This window comes from Xiphophorus hellerii, chromosome 11, assembly GCF_003331165.1.
Source record: "Xiphophorus hellerii strain 12219 chromosome 11, Xiphophorus_hellerii-4.1, whole genome shotgun sequence".
NCBI classification, from domain to species: Eukaryota; Metazoa; Chordata; class Actinopteri; order Cyprinodontiformes; family Poeciliidae; genus Xiphophorus; species Xiphophorus hellerii.
The window spans coordinates 9,249,797-9,270,710 of NC_045682.1; the positions used below are offsets into that span (position 1 = coordinate 9,249,797).

Below are 20,914 nucleotides of genomic sequence, written 5' to 3' on the forward strand. Positions count from 1 at the left end.
TGTTGGTCCATCCGTCCATGGGATTGCATGCAGACTTGGAGATGGAGAGTGTAATGCCGGACAGTGCATGGGTGGCCGACCCGCTAAACCACTACAACCTAAGTTCAGGTAGACCAAACCCCCCCTTCCAGTGTGTTGTCCCACCACCTCCTAACAGGAACACACACACACACAAAAGAACTAACTCCTTCCTCCTGAGTGATGTGTTTGCACTGTGTGTCTCTTAACATTCTTATTGGTTGCGGTACCTAAACTGGGTTTGGGCTCAACTCTTCACTTACGGGAAGGTTTTGTAGTCGTTTGATGTGTTTTATTTGAAGAGAACATGAAAATAAAGAGCAGCACACCCGCAACTTTGCCCTTTCTTTTCTTTTTCTTTCTTCCTGTGTTTTTTTCTTTCTTTCTCTTTCATCACCAAATTACTCTGGATTGTGGGAAGAAGTTGAACGTTTTTAAGCAGAAATGCGAGTCTGTCTTGGATGAGGAGCAACTATTAGGACTCTTGAACTGTTTGTACAATGCACGGCTCGTGGTAGCGCTCACCTTTCTGTTCCTTCTGATGAAGGAATGTCCTGACAGCCCAAGGAATGAGGAACTGAACTTGGTTTTGGTTTTCTTCTCTCAATCCTTTTTCATCCTGAAAGTGTCCGTTTATCGTAGATCTTCCTAAGTGTGCAATCCTTGGCTTTTACACACCTGCTCATATAGCAGGCTCTGCTATATCTGCAGATTAGCTCTGCACTGGTGTGTAGAGTGCATGCATAATATGATAAAAAAAGGTTTTTAATTCTTTGGTGTAACTCTTCAAAAGATGGGAGGAACATTTGTAAGCAGGGAACAGGACTGGAGTAAATAAGTGATAAGAGTGTGAATCCCGGAGAACCACACAGAGCTGCTGGTTGCGTGTGTGTGTGTGTGTGTGTGGTGGTGGGGGGTGATGAGGGCCATCTGTGTGTGTCTGATTGAAGGTGAAAGGCCGCTGCAGGAATGCCATGGTGCTAGCTCTCCACCAGTCTTGATTTATTTAATCCGTTCACAATGAAGGGCCCTGTAAACCCATCCAAGCGACGTTAAGGCTTTGTCCTGCAGGAGTTGGAGTCTCTGTCTCCCTCTCCATGGCGACTGAAAGAGCACATTCCTGCAGGGAACCACATGCTACTGGAAAAATCTCCTCGCTTTGCCTGGACCCACTCTCCCCCGCCACCAACCAATGCTGGATGGAAACTGTTAGCGTGCAACCGTCTCAGTTAAAAATCAAGACCATACAAGCTCAAGGCTGCTGATTCTTTACTCTGGATGCTGGGGTTGCTTTGCTCTGAAACCTGGGATTAGACTCTCCAGCCCCGAACAGTAGAAATAAAGCTTTTTCTCGTTTTGTTTTGTTTTACGTCAGTTCGAAACCAGAAAGTTGGGGAACTGTAGATGAAATAAATGTCCGTTAGACGTCTTTCCTCCGCACACAGAACAGTAGACCTGAAACAGACGCAGAGCCGGCTCTCGTCTGCTCCCCTCTTCATCATGTGTGGGGACCAACAATCTGGGCAGCTGTGAGCATGTTGGAGCCAAGACAGCTGGTTATGTGAGGCAGAGAGGAAGGGGAACAGGGAGAGAATGTGCGAGACAGGGTTTGATTTGTCCTCCCGTTCCCAAGGATTATGGATCATTTCCTGCTGCTGTGAAACTATGCAAGCTGCTTTGTGTACTATGCTAAGCCTCAGGAAGGTTTGTTTGCAGGAACTTCATGATCAAAAACAACTTTTTGTTGGTTTCCACTTCTATTTTATTGCAGTTATACACAAAACACAAACAGAGTTGTAAAACTGTGAATCAAAAATTTTTTAAATGCAAATCTGAATATTGATGAGTGGAAGGATTAGTGGTTTAGAGTTACAACTAAGTAGTTAGAGGCATTAAACCTCTGACCTTATCCAGAAATCAGAGTTGGACCATTAAACATTAAGTTTGAGAAGTCCTGATGTAAACCATTCCTGCATGTCTTAGTTTATAATTTAATTTATTCGATCTAAAACACTCAGACACACATATAGTAATAATAATAGCTGTTACTATACAAAACTTCAACTGCAAATTAAAGAAATTCAAAAGAAAGTCAAGTAAAAATAATTCACAAGTGTTGTAAAAATCGCTTATACAGACCTACACTTAAGATGTTTGCTGCAAACAAGCCATTTCAACTCTTCATAGCTTTACAATAAGAAAAAATTAATAGAAAACACAGAATCAACAATTAAATCCAGACAACAGGAGAAAAAAAGATTCAAAAGTAGGTAAATCGCCATCAAGAAGGTTTCGATCAGATTTCAGGTATTAAAACTGAATGAGCTTTCACTCAGCATCTTAACTCATATTCCTTCATCCATAAACAATTTTTGAATCTTTTTAGGGAGCATATTATTTTTTGTTTGGCATATTATTTGCGCAGACTTAAATTTTACTAGCTCGACAAACTTTAATACTCCCCACTGGCTTAGCAAAGCATTGGTGTGTTTGTTATATAATATGTGATTTACTCTCCGTATGGCTTTTTTTTGTTGTTGTTTTTGCAGAACATAAATAGGTTGGAAGTTATTTCCCCAAATCTTTACACAACATGACAAACAAGGTAGTACGGTCGACCTCTACGTCTGCCGTTTGATGGTTGATCCTGTCCTGCTTTGTTTTGCGTTATTGTGAAGAATTATGATGCATGGAGAAGGTTTAACTCAGTCATTCATGTGCAAACAGATTCCCTCATTATCACCAGCTTACATTGATCTGTGACAAAATGTAAAAGAAAGTAGCATAAAATATGATTGTGGGGTATGAATATTCCTGCCACGATAACAAATTTTGCTGGGCGATAAATTGTTCGAGAAGTTATTGCGATAAAAGATAATATTGTTGTTTTGAGACCATTGTTAAGGAACATAATGGTAATGGCAAAATAATAATAATATTATTATTATTATATAATAATGTATAATATTATTATAATAAAATAATAATTCAAGAACACATTCTAAAAGATCTGTAAACTTTAAATTCTAATGAACATTTAACACTGGAACTGGAAGACATTTTAAATATCCAAAATAAATAAAACAACTAAAATTAACTTTGAAGTCTTTGTAAACAAAACTGTCCTTCAAAATAAGAGCTAGTTGAGACCAAATCACCAAACTTAAGACTTTTATCACCCAGTTTTGGTAGAAAGAGAGAAAAAAAAGACATAAATGATAAATCACGCCAATGGAAACTATTGAGTTTGTTTGAATTTATCATGGGATTCATTGATTTATTGCTTATTGTGACAGGCCTAGGTATGAATACTTTTGCAAGCCACTCTACTAACAAGTCAGGCGTTGTTACGAACAAGTGACTGTTGAACTATTGCTTGTTTCACAGTGGGTGAATCATTTCAATTACTGCAGTCATGTAAAAAAGAAACAAAGCATGCATCAGTTTTAAGGTTTTATATATCAGGTCATAAAGTGTTGACACAATTTATTACGTCATAATATGCTGTGTGGTTTCGTTCATTTCACTCACATTTTAGGACCTTATTAGGTGAGTTTTATGTTCTAAAATGTAAAACTTTAGCACTGAAGGAAGCTGTTCTTAATTTGTATCCTGACTACGTTACACTAGATTGACCCTGAGCCTTCACATGCTCTGCTGCTCGTTATATAAACAACATTCTCACGGTTCCCCTGCAGTTGTAAAACATGCTGCTATGAATCCAGCAGGTAGGAATTCATATTTATGTTTTTAACAGCGTTGCCTCTGCTGCATCAAACTGAAACCATGTTTCCTGTCTTTTCCCTGGACTTCAATACATTAGCTATATGCAGGTTACTGCACTTAGCACACAGCACTTAGGCGTTAAGGAAAATATTAGGACAGCTAGGACACATTAAGTATTAGATTCAGTCTGCAGCTCTTACACCTTATGATAATATATACTTTTATTGTACTGCAGTTGCTACTTATTGCTGAGGTACTCATACTTTTTTCTTTAACTGCTAACAAGGCCACTGGTTAATTATTTAAAGACAATATAAAGCTAAATCTGAAGAAGTCATGAGACAAATGAGGCAGGTCAAAAAGAGACAAACTCTTAAACATCAACATAATGAAATGAAAATAATAATAATGATAATACAGACCTTTGGGAACTTAAATATCTTAAAACAACATAATATGTAGGAGAAATCATAAGATACAGAAACCCTTCAGCTGTGAGTTTGACAATGAGGAACAACAAAAACAGACATCAACTCAGACTGTTGAGGAAGAATCAGATTCTTATGTTTGGTTCCAGTTTTCAAATCAAAACCATAGATTGGTTGGTAGCCGGTATGAAGGTTTATCAAGGTTAGAAAAATTTACAGGTTGAAAAGCGATCAGTTTTTATTGTTCAAAGTTATTTTAATGGAATCCCAAAGAAACATGTCATTTTTTTCCCCTGCTGTATGGAGAGTAGGTGCTGCTCTGCTTGTCCTCTAACTGTTGCTGCACACTTCCAGTCTTCTGACTGAAGAAAGGCTAATACACTCTTTGGCTACTTTTTTTATATTTCTGTTGACAGCGATTAGTATATAAGCTTTCCTTTCTATGATTTTCCTTAAGTCAGAATATCAATATCAAAGTAATTAAAAATTGTAAGTGAACATTGCAACTAATCACAGTTAAATTATTTTTACAAGTCAAAATACTGTTGCTTTTCTGATTTAGATATAGTGATTAGATTATGTTACACTTTTAAAAAAATGTTAGTGGAAACACTGATACCATTAAGAATTATTGTTTTTACTCAAGGTCATTGTGAAAATCTTTTATGGCTATTAGTGACTTTTTAAAGCCAGGACTAGAGAACTTTACTTTTAACCACATTCTTTGGAGTTGTGCTGTTTGGCTTCTCCTAGCAGCCGCTGAGAGTTGATGTCAGGCCATGGGAAACTACACCCACTCAACAAAGAATTAACCACAATTCACAGGAACCTACCCTGCTGATGGTAGGCGTTTTATTCGAAACAAATAACACCTTAAATGTTGTCGCAAATGTTTTTAATTACAAGTAAACCGCAGAGCAGAACAGTGCAGACACTGGGGGAGGTATTCACAGTGACATTTCTCATTAAGTTCAATGATGCCTTCAATTGCACTTGTAAATATTTGCTGTAAGTGAATTCAGATGTGAGAAAGTGAACAAATGGAGCTTCGAGAAACGTTGTTGCAAAAATAATGCTGGGGTCTGTTTGTGCTAAATGAGAATATCTCCTTTTAAAATATAATGGTTGATTTTAGGTTCTTTAAGTTGTAAATAAAACGTTTTTTTATATTCAATTTTTTCTTCGTGTTACATTATATATGCTTAGTTTAAACGCCAGTTTTAAAGCAGCATTTTCCCGTACGTGGTGAGCCTTTTGAAACTTTAGTATTTCCGGGTGCCCTTGAACGTAGCATGCCGTGAAGCTTTTGAAGTCAGGGAGTGAACGAGTCTGCCGCGCGCGCTCTCTCCGACCTTTAAACCCTTCTTACCCTGCATTGGGGCAGCTCGCGCTACTCTGAGGAGGTCCAATTGGGATTTTATTCTGGCGCAGATTTAGCGGAACAAAAGCGAGTTGTTCTTTGGACTTGAGCTGCTTTCGTAGAAGCGTAAAGGAAAGCCCCGCGGTATGGTGAAGAGGTAGGAAACAGCGTTTGGATTCTGACAAGTTAGGATTTTTTTTTTTTTTTTACAATGGAACGTTGTGGATTCGTTTTGTAAGCATCTTGCGCTATTTTCCGAAGGGATTCATTGTTTAAAGAATATCCTTACTACCAAAACTTGTTCAGGTTATTTAATTAAATTTATAAAATTGCTTGGTATCTTGTATCGGTCATTGTCAGTCCTTCAGAAGGACATTTAAGCTACTGCTGACTCACTTTTCCTGAATAAGCTTTTGTTCTTAGTTTAGGAGGGTATAATAAAACCTGAGATAAGTCCCGATGAAAAGCACACAGCGCTTGTCGCTAAAATTTGAATGGTCAGACAGCACCTTGTAAGGAACGTGCAGGAAATGGTTTGCGATTTAAATATCTCTTCCACCTTAATAAAGTTTATCGTTTGAAGCCTCTCTAAGTAAGGAGATGGCTTCCATTTATGTTTAGTCACAGTAATAAAATTACAAGAGATAACAGGGCAGCCTTTGTTTTGCATTTGATTGTGCTGATGTTCCCTATAGTGTCCTGTTTTCCTGTGTTTCTTGGCCAGTTATTTTTGTTCTCCTTTACTATGGAGGGTTGGAGTTAACATATGGAGCACAGACAGGCCCTCTGGAACAGTTGCCTCTTTCTGGTGTCATCTCTCCACAGGGAGATGAAAGCATCAGACATTTAGCTGACCTCGTCATCAAACACTTTGAGCGTCTGTCTAAGCAGAGGTCACTGACAGTCATGATTGCCATTTTATTAGTAAGACGCTGCACTGCTGTTTACACACGTAGCAGTGTGCGGATGTCACCCTGTCAGCAGCTGTAAAGTTTAAACACTGCTTGATGTTAATTCTGTCAATACACATTATTTTTGCACAGAGATATACTGTTGTGTAATTTTCTAGAAGTTTTGTTGTATAGCTTTACTAAAAAAGAAAAAAAGCCAACTTTGACTCGCAGTCATCCACAACTGTTTGGGAAAATAAACGTTTTTAATTTTTCTGTTGAAGTTATGCTTATGCTGCCAGAAACCATATAAGGTAGACTTCCGAATTCCGGTATTTCCTAGAGGCAACAGTGAGAAGAGTCTAAATTTCCTGTTCAGCAGTCTTAGATGTACTGGAAGACTCACAGACTTGCTGTCAGCGCATCAGATATTCCAGTTTGAAGAGAAAAAATTTGCTGCAGCTTTTTTGGAAGAAGTAGTTTTGAATCAAACCGAATATGAAGAAGCATATTAGTTAACATTTTCTCATTCACTTCCTGATCAGAAGTAATAAAGAAAACTTTGTCCTATTCCAGGCTCCGTCCATTTCACTGGTGTATTCCTAGCCGAGCCGGCCCAAGCCAATGAGAGTTGAGTGGCTTTGTAGGACCTGCACACGTCCAAGGGGCTTCCAAGAGCACCAAGCTTACATGAAAAAAATATACATGTACATATTCATAGAATAATAAAAATAAATACAAACTACATAAAAATGGAACATGATTTCAATATTATTTTCATAGTAGTTACATAAATAATAGGTTACGATTTTCCTGCTGTTGAGATAACAAACTGTGTTTATCAGCTGGTGTTAATTTCAAACAGTTAGAATAATGTGACACACCTAAATACCATTCTGCATTTCAAAGTCCAAATTTTTTTTTTTTAAAGTTTGCTGCTCTTGTATGTTTAACATCAATAGCCATAATGACACTGGTATGACGCAAGCTAATTACCTATGACGTTAGCGATAGTTGGTATGCTACACACATAGATAAACATTCATCTTAGCAATATCTGGTGTTGCCATGCCTGTATGAGGGACCCCTAAATAAAAATCTGCTTAGGGCCCCAAAAAGCTTTGGACCAGCCCTGACCTCTACTCAGACTCTGCTGGCTTTGGTCTCGTCTCTGTTTTACAGCTGTTGAGCTGTCCTTTGGTCTGACTGCTGAAGACTTCCAGGTCGTATGACGTAGTGAAATTAGGTTAGGAAAGAACATTGTTTTCATTAAGTTTAGTTTCTTAAGAGATGCTGGTGATTCATCGTAAATGCTGATTCAGCATGCAGTCAGCTAAGAGCTTCATGTGTAATCTGCTCAACTTCTTCAGGTTTTATAATCAGCGCCTTGTGTTTGGCTTTGTCCTGCCTCGGTTTAGGAAAGAAATCGGTTCAGGCTGCTGGCTTCCATGTCTCTTTCTGTAAATAAGCGAGTCCCCCGGTACCTTCTGGAGTGTCACATTGCCAAAGTGATTTTATGATGTTTGCAAACAATAACCACTCTGTTCCACCGGTTTGTAATAAACCTGTTTTAGCAGGGGGGGAAAAATGCTGTACTTTTCAAAGACAATTTGGATTGTTGGGAGCCTTCAAACTCTTAAAAGTCCATTTTAGTATGTTAAAGGTCGGTCACTGGACTGCCAGGAGGTTTTAGAAATCAGTTGAAATTTTCCTAAAACACTTCGCTCCAGTTGACTTTGAAGAATCTTCTCTTGGTGCATACACTCAACCCAGCAGAAATTCTCTGTGTATGAACACTGTGCATGCTGTAATTAATTGTTGCTCCCAGCCTTTCACCCTGCTGCTGTCTTGGACCTTTATGACTGTCATCCTCTGTGACAACAAGCAGATGGGAGTCTCAGTCCAGCTTCTGAGGCATGTCTGTCACTGAACTCATCTCCGTGTTGTCCTCTCAGTCAGTGACTCGTCACTGTGAGCCCGTACAGTTGCACTATCAGCTTCTCCTCCTGCCATATGTGGCAATGTTTTTGTGTGTGTGCGTGTGACTGCGTGACTCTGCAGAGGCTGGCTGAAGAGTAGGAGCTGACTCTGCTGCTTTGCAACACAATCAGGAGTCCAGAGGTGTTTACAGATGTGACTTTTCTCATTGTGAGAAGGGAAGAAATTATAAAGTTTTTGGTCAATAGTAATTACTTTAATAATTTCAAATATTCAATAATTGTGAAGATTTGCAATCATTTCAGGAATTTTGTGTTTAAAAACATGTTTTTATTGTAATAATTGAGCATTTTCTTGTCAAGGCTGTGGGCTGTTATTTTCTTCCTGATTAATCACAGTCTTGACTGCAGTTTCCCCCCCAAATTTATAGACACATAGCAGATTTTATAAACTTCAAAACTGATTATCCTAATTTTAGCTGTTTCCAGTGTCTTTTTCAGTACTATGTTGAACTGCTGAAGACTTCAACAAGACAAATCAGAAACAAACAGAAAATGTTTGTTTCTGATTTTGATCAATTCAAAATTGAAGGGCTTGCCAATAGAATGTGGGTAAATAATACAATAGTTTCAGAAAAACCAGGCCAGAGTTTGCAGATGTTTTCTCTCCAAATCACTAAATATCCACAGATCCAGTACAATCATTGAATAGAACAAGTATCTAAAAGAAAAAAACACTACTAATATATGTATTCTTTTACATCCTTTTTAACATGCTAAAAAGGAAAAAGCTCAGATTTACTGAACCAGAAATCTCTGCAGTTAAAGAATTTGACAAACGTTTCAAAATGTAGAATGAAAATGATTTTAGCTCCTATATTAAGTTATCCTTAGTTTGCCATATGAAAAGGAGCAAAACTCTGTTTTGTTTTATCTTCACATTGACATAGAAGGCTAAACTAATGTCATTTCAGTTCTATTAGGATGACCAACATTTCCATTTGCTAACTGGCAGAACAAAGAAACTGAGTTTTATTTTAAATTCAGAATTTCCTTACTATTCATTAGCGTAGCCTTTCAAACGGCAAGACTTGGGTCAAATGTTGTGGCATTTGAATAGAATCCACTTTGGTAATCCTAACTGACCTGAAACAAGAGAAGTTTAGTCTGCAGACAGTGAAGAAATTAGCTTCGAATGTAACTTATCAGGTTTCAGCTAATCGTTGTGGCTGCCTGAGTAAACAGCGGGCACCTTCTTGTTCTCTTTGTGATTTCCACATACACCTCACTAATCCTCAAACTAGCAATAACCTCATTAGCAGCTTCCACACACTGTTGTTTTCTGTAGTTTACAGGGAAGTTGAGCTATCAGATTCCAGTTAAAAATAATTCAGATAACACTTGTGTTCTTACGCTAACTTAAAGCTTCCAGACTAAGATTAAGAGCAAATGCAAACTTTACTTACACAAAGTCCTGTTTATCTGAACTCAGTGAAGCTCCACATCGCCTTGCAGCAGACAGCAAGAGGAACTCCCACAATAGTCGACTTTTATGTGATTAGATTCCTCTTTGAAATGACAGCACAAGCAATTACTCAGGTTTTCGGTACCACAGCAGTTTTTCTATTAAGACAGGAAATGGTGGCCAAAACTTGTACAGCAGTTTCAGAATTACTTAGAATGAACATGTAAATTAATAACTTCCAGAATCCAGATGTTGTAATGCTTTAAAAGAATAGTGGAATAACAAGACGGGGTGATATCTGATATGAATGTCCTCTCTGAAGCAGTGGCCGTGATAGAGAGCAGAAACAGAGCCGGTGGCAAGTTACGCTGTGTAGAACGCTCAGCCCAAAATGACTCTGTAGTTCTGGGGTCAAACAAACAGAACCAGAGTTTGCTACTGTCCTCTTACTGGTGGCTAACTGGAAGATTTTGAAACTGTCTTGCGAAGTGGATGGCTTTTTTGTTTGCTTCTCCAATTGATGAACTTGATAGCCTTTCCCACATTTCTCCAGAGACGAAGACCGAGCTCATGACGTTCCTCCAACGGGCTATCTGGTTTTCAGGAAGGTGTTCTGTGTTGAAGGGGCGAGGACGATGCTGCTGTTGGATGTGGAAGATTCCTTTGTTGTTGCCTGGGAGGCGGGATCCGAGACCGCACACGCATAAAGAGCGACTTAGCATGAGAATGGAAACTCAAACACACAATAGGGCAGCTTTGACCAGTTTGGGGTTTCACTCTCCTGCATGGATTAATGTGAGAGTCTGTGTACAGCCCACAGTAAACAAGTATTCTGATCACCCAACGTGTCTTTTTCTGTCTTCCTTCCTGTCTCAGTATCTAAGAAGCACGGGAAACTGATCACCTTCTTGCGCTCCTTCATGAAGTCCAGGCCCACCAAGCAAAAGCTGAAGCAGCGAGGGATCCTCCGGGAAAGGGTGTTTGGTTGTGACCTGGGAGAACACCTCCTCAACTCAGGACATGACGGTAATGCGTTTTTAATTGAACACTTCTAGCTTTTGCATTTAAATGAGTATTTCTCTGCTTTGGTTAACACAGAGACACTGAGTGAATCAGCAGAGAGTATCCGTTCAGCTTTAAGCTAAGAGTTCGGGTTAAGGGAGGCTTAACTGCGCAAAAATGCTCCCTGGGCATGGAGTTGTTTACTTGCAGTTAATATAATACACATCATCAAAGTACACATCGGCTTCCCTGTCTCTTTTTGCTTCAGGAGAATCAATATTTACATTCATTGGGCACAGACTGTTTTCCTCAGGTGAGCCGAGGAGCAAAATGGAGTCCAGACTCTACTCCCATCATCAGAGTCTGGTTTAGGTTTACTTTAACCTAAATTTAGTTAGTTTTGTCTGTCCAAATTAGGGCTGAAACAAGTCCTCAAATTAATTGTGACTAATTCATTATTAAAATAATCGTCAACTAATTTAGTAATCAATTAATCGTTAGCTGGAGTAGACTCAAAAAAGGCCATTTGCTAAAAAAGCAACACACTCACAGAAATAATTAAGCCAAAACTGTACAAAAATGTATTTACTTTGCATGTAAGATTAAAAACAAACTTTCTTTGTAAATATGTTCTACCAAAAACTCATCAGTTGGCATAGTTTTAGCTTAATCTGGTTCAAGTTCTGTTAAATCATCTCATATTAAGCACCAATTATCAATTGGTTAATCTGAAACATAAACAGAGCAGTAATACGCTGTGTTGATAAGTCCAGAATAAAGAGCTGAGCTCTCACATGTTAGAAGTAATTATTTAGGAGCATGTTTGTGATTGTACTTCATTTTTGGCAGTAAAACCTGCTGTAAAAGCTGTGCAAGAGTAACGCAGCCCAAAGACCACAAAAGGAGTCTAAAGTGTTTCTCAAACGTCCCAAATTCCAAAACAAGTCTTGATTCACCTGAACCTTTCCCAACAACCCACCGCACCCAGAAGAACCTGCTTCTGCTGCCTTACTGCCAAACACCTCAGAGCTGTTGTGTTTTTGATTTTCTATATTTTGTTGTTGTCGTCGTCTTTGGGCAAATGAGCTGAGTCCATCCATTCTCTGAAGAAACTCTTCCTGGTTTCATGTTTGCTCTGCGGCTGTGTGGAGTTAATCAGAACAGCTGCTCCCCTCAACATCTCATTCTGTCTTCCTCTGACTGGTGTGTGTTGGTGGGAGGTCTGGAAACTCTGCTGCACACATACACACTCTTACTTTGTCTTCTATAAACAGTGAGCACATGTAAAACATGTCTGTATGATTCATAGTAGCTGAAGCAGAACGGAGGAACTTTGTTAAAGGTATTTTTGTTCCCAGTATGCAGTCACACACGCTTTAACGCTGTGTGTGTGTTGGATTGTCTCAGTCACAGGCGTCTTATCTTACCATGGAAACATGTAACATTACATTACATGAGGATATTTTTTATTTAAAAAGTGCTCTCCCCTTTTCTTTTCAAAGTGCGTTACGTTAAGAGAGCCTGCAGACGTTTTCCAGCAGCCTGACGATTCCCTACTCAACCTTCAACTGCAGGGCTCTCTGTTCATGGAACTGTAGTGCTCAAATCAGACAAAACTGATTGGAAATAGATGACATGCTGGTCTTCTATTCTGTGTTGGCAGTGCCCCAAGTCCTCAAGAGCTGCACAGAGTTCATCGAGAAGCACGGCGTGGTGGACGGCATTTACCGCCTCTCTGGGATCGCTTCAAATATCCAGAAATTGCGGTAAGGAGACATTTCCTGCTGAACGGAGTTTAAGCTCAAAAATTGTTGCTAAGACCTCCAGGCTGCTCCAGAAAAGTTGTCACTTTCTACTCGCTACATAGACGGTAGTGTAAAATCTGTCATGCTGATAGGAGGCAGAGTTTTATGTCATTAAGTTTCCAGGAGCAAAGCTCTGTGTGCTACCGTGCAGAATGGATTCCTGCTTTACGTTTGATGGTCCAGCTGCCAACTTTCAGTAAACTCACTTTATACTGGTTCTTTTCTTGGTGTTTCCTTCTTATTGGCGTCAACTCAAGAGTAACGATTGGACTGTAAACATGTCTGAACAGTGGCAAGTTTGCATATTCTGTGCTCTTGTTTAGATTTTCATTTCTAATGTTTGTTATTGGACTGCTAAAAGCATGAGCGAATCTCCTTTGATTTTGTTCATTTTGAGCAAATACTTGTGGTGTTTTTGTTTTAATTCATTGTCTCTTTTTCATTTCCTGATGCCATAAACCGGCACCCATAAGTGACAAGTAATTTTTCAGCTGTGAACTATTCACAGGGCTTCTACACATGAAGTTGTCATCATTTTCTGAGTCTGATTAAAACATTCCTACACGTTTTGTCTGAATCGTTGAGGCTTAATCTGAATTTTCATCAAACTTGTTGGTAACATCAGTTTATGAAATCTATTTATTTTAGGACACCATTTTTCCTCCCCAGAATTAGTTTTTTTCTTCTCTCTGCTTTAGGATTTAATTATATTTATTTAAAATTTATTGAAATTATAAAATAATATTTTAAGCAGAAAAGTCATATTCTAAAATAACATGACTTACTGAGTGAAAAACCCATAATAAACATCCATTCACAGGGCTGTTTCATTGCTTTTTAGGGATGTAGAGCTTCCTAAATCACAGTATAGTTCTTAACCCAGAAACCCAGTTTTAAAGCTAACTAACAAAAATATCAAGCATGTACAAACTGTGCTTTAAGGAGCTGCACCCAACAGATCTAAGTAGATAATTAAGGAGAGCTAATTTAGATAAAGAATGAACTACATTAATAAACAGTTATTTTTTTACCACATTCCTGGATTGGAAGATGAACTTTGTATCGTGTCTTTTCAGGCTCTGTAGAACAACTAGATACATTTCTTTGCTTTCAAACATCCTGAATATTTTTGAAATTTAAATTGGAAAAGCATGAAATTCTGAAATGGAAAGTGTGTTGCAGTTTTTTCTTTTGCAGATCCTCACAGACTCATAAATGATTCACAGTTGCATTTTTCTGTAGTATTAGCGTGTTGACTGTTGCTTTGTTCTTTCTGTCTTCTTCATCAGGCATGAGTTTGACTCGGAGCAGATACCTGACCTGACCAAAGATGTTTACATCCAGGACATCCACTGCGTCGGCTCGCTGTGCAAGCTGTACTTCAGAGAGCTGCCCAACCCGCTGCTCACCTACCAGCTCTACGAGAAATTCTCTGTAAGCAAACCCCCCCGCGTAGAGCACTTCTCCTTATGTGTGCTTAGAAAGTAATCACTTGGTGCAAAGTTTTCTTCCTCCAGGGTGTAACAGGACTGTCTTTGGCGCTCCCTCTTGTCAGACTAGCTGTTCTTGCTGTACAATTATTTGTAACTTTTGTTTTTAAAAAAAATTTTAAATTCTTCAAAAGTGATAACAATGTAAGTCACAGAAAACCCCAAAATATTAGCATTTCACCTGACACGCCCTGTCGTTAGAAATGCTGCCACACTTTGTGACTTGGAATAAAAAACCTCCTCCAAGCACAACAGAGCCGTCCCTGAGGCCGAGGTAAATGTTTTCTGGTTGCCATGGCTGCACAGGGAAAGATGGGGGCTTCACTGGTTGCTAACTCCACTCGGGGCTTTTATACCAGCAAAGAGTAACAATGTGTTTAATATTGTCCCCTCCTGCCATTCATCTGTGGCCTTGGTTTCATTGTGAAGGAGGCTGTATCAGCAGCAACGGACGAAGAGCGACTCATCAAAATTCATGATGTCATTCAGCAGCTTCCTCCACCTCATTACAGGTCAGTGTGGTAGCACACTGCCATCTGCTGGCAGTTTACGAAAGCTTGGTTAAAACTACATTGGACTTGTTCATGTTTGCTGATGTTAAAACTTAAAACACACTAAAAGGGAATAACTTAGCCCAGTACAGTTTATCCCTCCTGTTCTTTGTGTGACAAAAATGGAAGTTACTCAAAATACTCCAAAGGATTTATGAACTTAGTAGTCCCTAAATCTAGTAGGTACAGTGGTTAAGAAATGACTCTGCAAGGATCATTAGTTTTAACATTACCAGCTGAGTCTCTGGCGATTATTATTGGATTTCCAGGACCCTGGAGTTCCTCATGAGACACCTGTCCCGCCTGGCAGCATTCAGCTACATCACCAACATGCACACAAAGAACCTGGCCATTGTCTGGGCTCCCAACCTGCTACGGTAAGGGTCATCATGTTCAATACCTTCTTCAGGGTTTTTAACATTGTGCTAAATACGTGACAGTCTAAAGTTTTTTTTCAGTCATTCTTCAGTTTTCAAGTCACCAAATTGTTTCTTTTTGAGGATAATATTTACCAAGTGTTCATCCAGGAATCTTTTGGCTGCACATTCTGTAAAATAGAGGGGATGTGTGCTATATTTAACCATCTGTTGATTTTCTTTTCCATTGTGATACATGTAGACAGACAGTAGCAACTTACCACTAAACTGAGCTATTTTGTGTTGCAGATCTTTAATTAAATGTTGCAGCATCAACAACACAATCTCTTTTGATTGTGTATCCCGTGACATATTTGCAGAGTCAGCCAGGAGTTTCAACTAACAGTAATCAATCCAAACGAGACTCTAACAACACTACATCGGGTTTTATTAGTTGAAGCGCAGTTTAAAACATTTAATCATTTTATTACAGAATACAGTAATTATTTATTGATCTGTGGACAGTGAAAAAAAATGTTTTTTTGTGTTTGTGTAAGTGGGCATAGTAAAAATCTGTTTATTTTGGCTCATTAAATGTACAGGATAAATATTGATTGGATTGTGTTTTAGACGGTATGTTGATCATTTTTAAAAGTGGTACGCAGCCCTAACAGTGGACATACATCTGTACATTCTTCACATTTTGTTCATGGTTACTTTATGAGGCATTATTGTCTTTTAAAAGGTAATGCTCAGGCTTCTTTTACTGTAGTTCTTGATTAAAACAAGCCTATTCTGTACTGTTGATTCAGGTCAAAGCAGATTGAATCTGCCTGCTTCAGCGGCACAGCAGCCTTCATGGAAGTACGAATTCAGTCTGTAGTAGTGGAGTTCATCCTCAACCACGTTGATGTGCTCTTCAGCACCAAACTCAGCTCCCTGATCAGAGAGGGCACAGGTATACACAAAACATCTCACCGCTGCATGTACTGCAGGCTCCATGTCTACATTACTGCCATTCATTTCCTGTAACTGCATCACCAGGACACAACTCTCTATCTCGACCTAAATCCCTGCTGGTTTCATCACCTTCCACCAAACTTCTGAGCTTGGAGGAGGCCCAGGCCAGGACTCAGGCTCAGATCAACTCTCCTGTGACTGAAGACAGCAAGTACATCGAGGTGGGCGAGGGTCCAGCTGCCCTGCAGGGGAAGTTCCACACGGTCATCGAGTTTCCCACTGAGAGGTTTGTCATGTCAGTGCTTCATGAAACAGTCATAATTTGGAATGAAGTTATTAAAAACCTGTACTCTGTCTCCCTCTGCTGGAAGCTTTTTGAGTATTTAACTCCCATATTTCCATCTGTATAATCAGATTGTTTAGTTTTTTACCTTTATTTAAAGGGGTTGTATTATGTAAAATTGACTTTTTTGAGCTTTACATCATGTTATAATGTTAATTTCTAATCAAAAACATACCTGGAGTGTTTCCTTGATTCTGTCATGCCTGTTTGAGAAATCCTTTAATCCTTAACGGCAACCATTAGGCTGTGCAGAACGCCTGGGTGGACCGAGGGCCGCTTTCAAGTCACAGCTCCTTCTCAGACCTGTAATTTCCAAGCTTCCGAGCTTTCGCCTTACAGAGCCCTGCTCCCCTGCTAATTCCCCACCCAGCTCCTTCCGACTAGCCAAAAGCAATTAGCAAATACCTGGAGGAACTGCTCATCTGCTGAGCTCATTATACAAACTACTTCTCAGTGAAACACTGGTAAAAATGTTGTTCACGGATTAATGGAGGAGTGATGTTGTAATGACTTCCAGAAAGCGGAGTTTCAGAAAGAGCAAGCGTTGTTAAAGAGACATAGGCCTAATTTCAAGGCAAGTCAAATTTCTTTTAAGTCATATATAAAAAGCATTTTATAACAACTGAAAGTAACACATTTACTTAATTGTGGTATAAAACGGCACTATGTGTGTGGAAAATGCATAATCCTTCCCCTTTTAAAACAGCTCAGAATGGATTCTTTACAAATCTGTATGCAATATTTTAAGTAAATTTTGCACTATCGTAATGTTTGGTAATGCTCTACAGGAAAAGACCACCTATCAAATCCAAAAAGTCTCCTGTGGGAAGCTGGCGCTCTTTCTTCAACCTCGGCAAATCGTCTTCTCTATCCAAGCGTAAGCTGCAACGCAACCCCAGTGAACCCAGTGAGTTGAAAGCGATGGCTCTCCCCGGTGAGTCTGTATTGCTTTAACTGAACAGCAGCTGTCTGTGGGAACCCAGAACTGTGCATTTAGAAACACTGTGTGACGTTTCAGGAGGCCGAGGCGACACGGCCACATTAAGGTCAGCTAAAAGCGAGGAGTCACTGAGTTCACTGCACAATGTTGAAGGTAATAATTTCTAGGCCCTCTGGTGCATTTTGACTCAAAATCCTTGTGCTTGTCTAGAGATGCAGAAAAAATCGATTTTATACAGAATTACAATTCGTCATCGTGGGAATCCTGATTCAAAGTGCTCAAAAATCGACTTTAGTCTGCATAAATTTTATATTTTGAATAATTCTTTGATATAGTTTTAATTAAGAAAATCAAAGACAGGGAGCTAAACTAACACAATGCTGGTTGTGTTATTCATTCATTCAATTCAATTCATATTTATTTTAGTTTAAATATGAATAGGTGAAATTTGATACAGTATGGAACCTTAAAGAATTGTTTTAAATTAATTTTCTATTTGTCCTTGTTGGTTCATAATTTAAGCAGGATTTCTAGATCGTTTGAATCAAAAAATTGTTTCTGAATCAAATTATGACCCTAAAAATCGGAATCAAATCGCGAGACACTGAAAGACTGGCATCTCTAATGTTATCTCACTGTAACTTCTTGTCCTCCTCTAGGGGAGTCAAAGGTGTACCGTCCTCGCCGTCCTCGCTCCAGCAGCGACGCTCTATCGGCCTCCTTCAACGGAGAACTGCTGGACAGCCGACAGCAATGCAACTCCTACGATAACCTCGACGCCACGGAGGACAGCGACGGAGACGACGGGCCCATCTGCGTCCCCGCCCTGATCTCGCCGCCCCGCTCGGCGGGCGAAGATGTGGACCTGAGCCCACCAGACATCGGCATGGCCTCGTTAGACTTTGACCCCATGTCTTTTCAGTGCAGCGTGCCAGACACCACCTTTGCCTTCCCCTTGGGTGACTCCTCAACTGGCACCGAAGGCTCCACGTTAAAGAGAAGCCCCAAGAGCAATGGCTCCGACCTCATCACCGCCTCCTTCCCAGGCAGCGTGACCTCCCCGCTATTGTCTGCAGACCGCAGCATGGCAGAGAAGGCAGAAAGCAAAAAGCTGACCACATCTTACTCCTACACTGATAAGCCCATGCAGGCTGTATCACCTATTAAATGTGGGAAAGCCACCAGTTTGACTCCATTTGCTATGTTAGAGCTTTTCTCCCCAGAGATTCCTGACAGAAACGGAGCTGGACAGCCCATCTCTAAGCAACCTTTATCTCCTCCTCCAATGCCCAAGGAGTCTCCTCCTCTGATGGGCAGTGTACTGCTTAGGGGGGCCGAGCCATCACTCACTGAAGCTTTCCAGAAGGAGCTGCACTCTAAGCTGGCGACCTTTGACACGTTGGACAGTAAGGACCTTGTAGGAGAGGAAGCAGTGGAGCAGGAACCACTAACCACCAGCCAGGAGCATCAAGGTAAGAAGAAGAAAAAGGATCTCTGTAGTCTGATGCGTGCTTCTGTTTTTACCATTTCATGATGTGTTCAGACCGAACGCAATTTGAGCGTCAGGGGCGTCTGTTTACGTGCAACTTCTATCTGGATGCTTGTCTAAGGTGCGTTGAGAAGTCTCATCTGACGCTGCACGTTTTGAGTGTTCGACGTGCATCCAATGCTGGAGTTACAAAATCTGAACTTTTGCAGCTGGATGCAATAAGACATAGTGGCCTGCAGTTAATGTCCTGCCAGGAGAAGTAGGCAATAATGCGGGTCAACAGGTTGTCAAACTGGGCTCGGGTGAGACAAAAATAGTGCTGAAAGCGAGCAGCTAGGTCATGAAATTCACAACACCTCTGAATTATCTGGTGAAATTAAACATGGCCCAGAGGCGGCCGACGACAACATTCTCCTGCTTTCTCTAAATAAAGCCAAGACTCTCTCAATATTTCATCCGCCATTGTACAAAGAGACCGGGAGAGGGAAAAAAAGTTAAAAGTCTAGAGCCCCTCTCCAGCTTTGGTTCTAGAGCCATTTTGAGGCTCCATATCAAGCAACCAACTTGAGGTGTTGGGTATGTTTTTGACACGCGAAATACGTTCGGTCTGAACACAGTATTGGTGTTTTTTAGTGGTTTAACCTGAATCTCTTGCTACCTTACCAAAGCCCCATGCTCAACATCCCCCGCCTCTTTGTCTTGAACCTTCCTCCCTGCTGTCACCGTCATACTCTGTTCTCTTGCTTCTTGATGATTCAGCTGCACATTCCTTCTGTTCTTGTCTTCCTGGTAGGAGTCCCCACTCCAGACTCTTCAAAGGACCTCCCCCCTCGTTCCCTCAACTCTACTGCCCCCCCTCCTCCTCCACCCCCTAAAAACCCTGCCCGCATGTTGGCCCTGGCCCTGGCCGAATCGGCCCAGCAGGTCTCCGTTCAGTCTCAGCCCCAGTCCTCTGGGCCCCCCACGCTGGTGTCCTCTGTCCAACCGCAGGTCTCACACGTTCCAGAATCGTCCCGTTCACCAGCTCCACCAACCCACACTGCGTCTGAGGAAGGAGAGGGAGCAATAAGTTCTCCACCACCAAGCGTTACTTCTGCTGCTGTTATCACCAGCTCACATGATCGAACCACTTCCAGCCAACCAACCAGCCTGCCGCCATCACAGTTCACCAGCACCACCACTAAGCCATCAGACAGTTCTGCTACAGCCCAGTCCAGAACTCAGCCAGAGATTGAATCTACCCCACCAAGCACTCCGCTTTATATATGTGCCCAAGTTCCCACTTCAACCAGCCTGACCTCTCCAACCAGGAAGAGTCCTGAAAGACAGCAGCAGGTCACAAGACAGGCCCTCGGTCACAGCAGCTCGTCTGGTGCTGCTGCAGCCACGACCCCAAGATGCGTCAGCAAAGATGAAAGAGTTCTACAGCAATCTGGTTCTGAGGTAAATGTTAGTTCCCCATGGAGATCAGAGCTCTATCACTCTGTCATGATCCCAAACTACAGCATATATGATAAACTTTGTTGCATAATAGAGACTTGCTGACCAAAAAATGTTTAAGGTAAATTTGATGTCAGATTGCCTAAACAATAACTGAAAATAGGCTGGCAATTGACAGATGTTTACACTTGGTGTGTTCAAGGTACAGTGGAGACTTTTAGCTGATTTAAGTTTATTTGCGTAGCGCATCTCAGAAGCAAAGGAAGTTCAAAGTACTTTACATGGTAAAAGCATAACACAATAAACTGCTCAGACAAAATATCCAGTCAGCTTTTGTGTCCAAGTACAGCGGCAGCTTGAAGTGTTTGTACTCCAACAGCAAATAAGAAGGTAAGCCTCACATAGTGGACCCTGTTTTTGTGGTCTTAGCATGTCAGGGTCTGCTGAAGGGAAATAAATACTACAACAGGGAATACCTATTAAAAGTGATTATCCTCTCTCTTGCAAACTTCTCAGTTGAGCCATACATGTGGGACGTGTTAAGTATCTACCTTTTATAAATCAGTGTTCTCAGCAGAACATTCAAGGTGTCAATGCTTCTTACAAAATAAAATCTGAGAGGTATGGTATTCATTTCTGTTGAGCCCTCTCAGGTTTAATACTTTTGAGCCACCTTTCTCAACAATTACAGCTGTAGAAAAATTTGCTTATCAG

The 20,914-nt window shown here is 40.5% G+C and overlaps 1 protein-coding gene across 7 annotated transcripts in view; it reads left to right on the forward strand.

The window, feature by feature from the left end:
- arhgap32b (Rho GTPase activating protein 32b) overlaps window positions 1-20,914 on the forward strand; it is a 90,844-nt gene that overhangs the window by 65,948 nt on the left and 3,982 nt on the right. For 5 of the 7 annotated variants that reach the window (XM_032575798.1, XM_032575801.1, XM_032575800.1 and 2 more), the window contains 12 exons: window positions 34-108; window positions 10,701-10,850; window positions 12,490-12,592; window positions 13,921-14,065; window positions 14,551-14,633; window positions 14,942-15,049; window positions 15,841-15,986; window positions 16,073-16,274; window positions 17,120-17,265; window positions 17,350-17,424; window positions 17,931-18,743; window positions 19,554-20,203. In XM_032575798.1, the coding sequence (XP_032431689.1) occupies window positions 34-108; window positions 10,701-10,850; window positions 12,490-12,592; window positions 13,921-14,065; window positions 14,551-14,633; window positions 14,942-15,049; window positions 15,841-15,986; window positions 16,073-16,274; window positions 17,120-17,265; window positions 17,350-17,424; window positions 17,931-18,743; window positions 19,554-20,203 (2,696 nt within the window). Of the gene's footprint in view, window positions 1-33; window positions 109-5,484; window positions 5,690-10,700; window positions 10,851-12,489; window positions 12,593-13,920; window positions 14,066-14,550; window positions 14,634-14,941; window positions 15,050-15,840; window positions 15,987-16,072; window positions 16,275-17,119; window positions 17,266-17,349; window positions 17,425-17,930; window positions 18,744-19,553; window positions 20,204-20,914 lie in introns of those variants that run through there. The other 2 variants (XM_032575804.1, XM_032575802.1) reach the window with 2 other exon arrangements.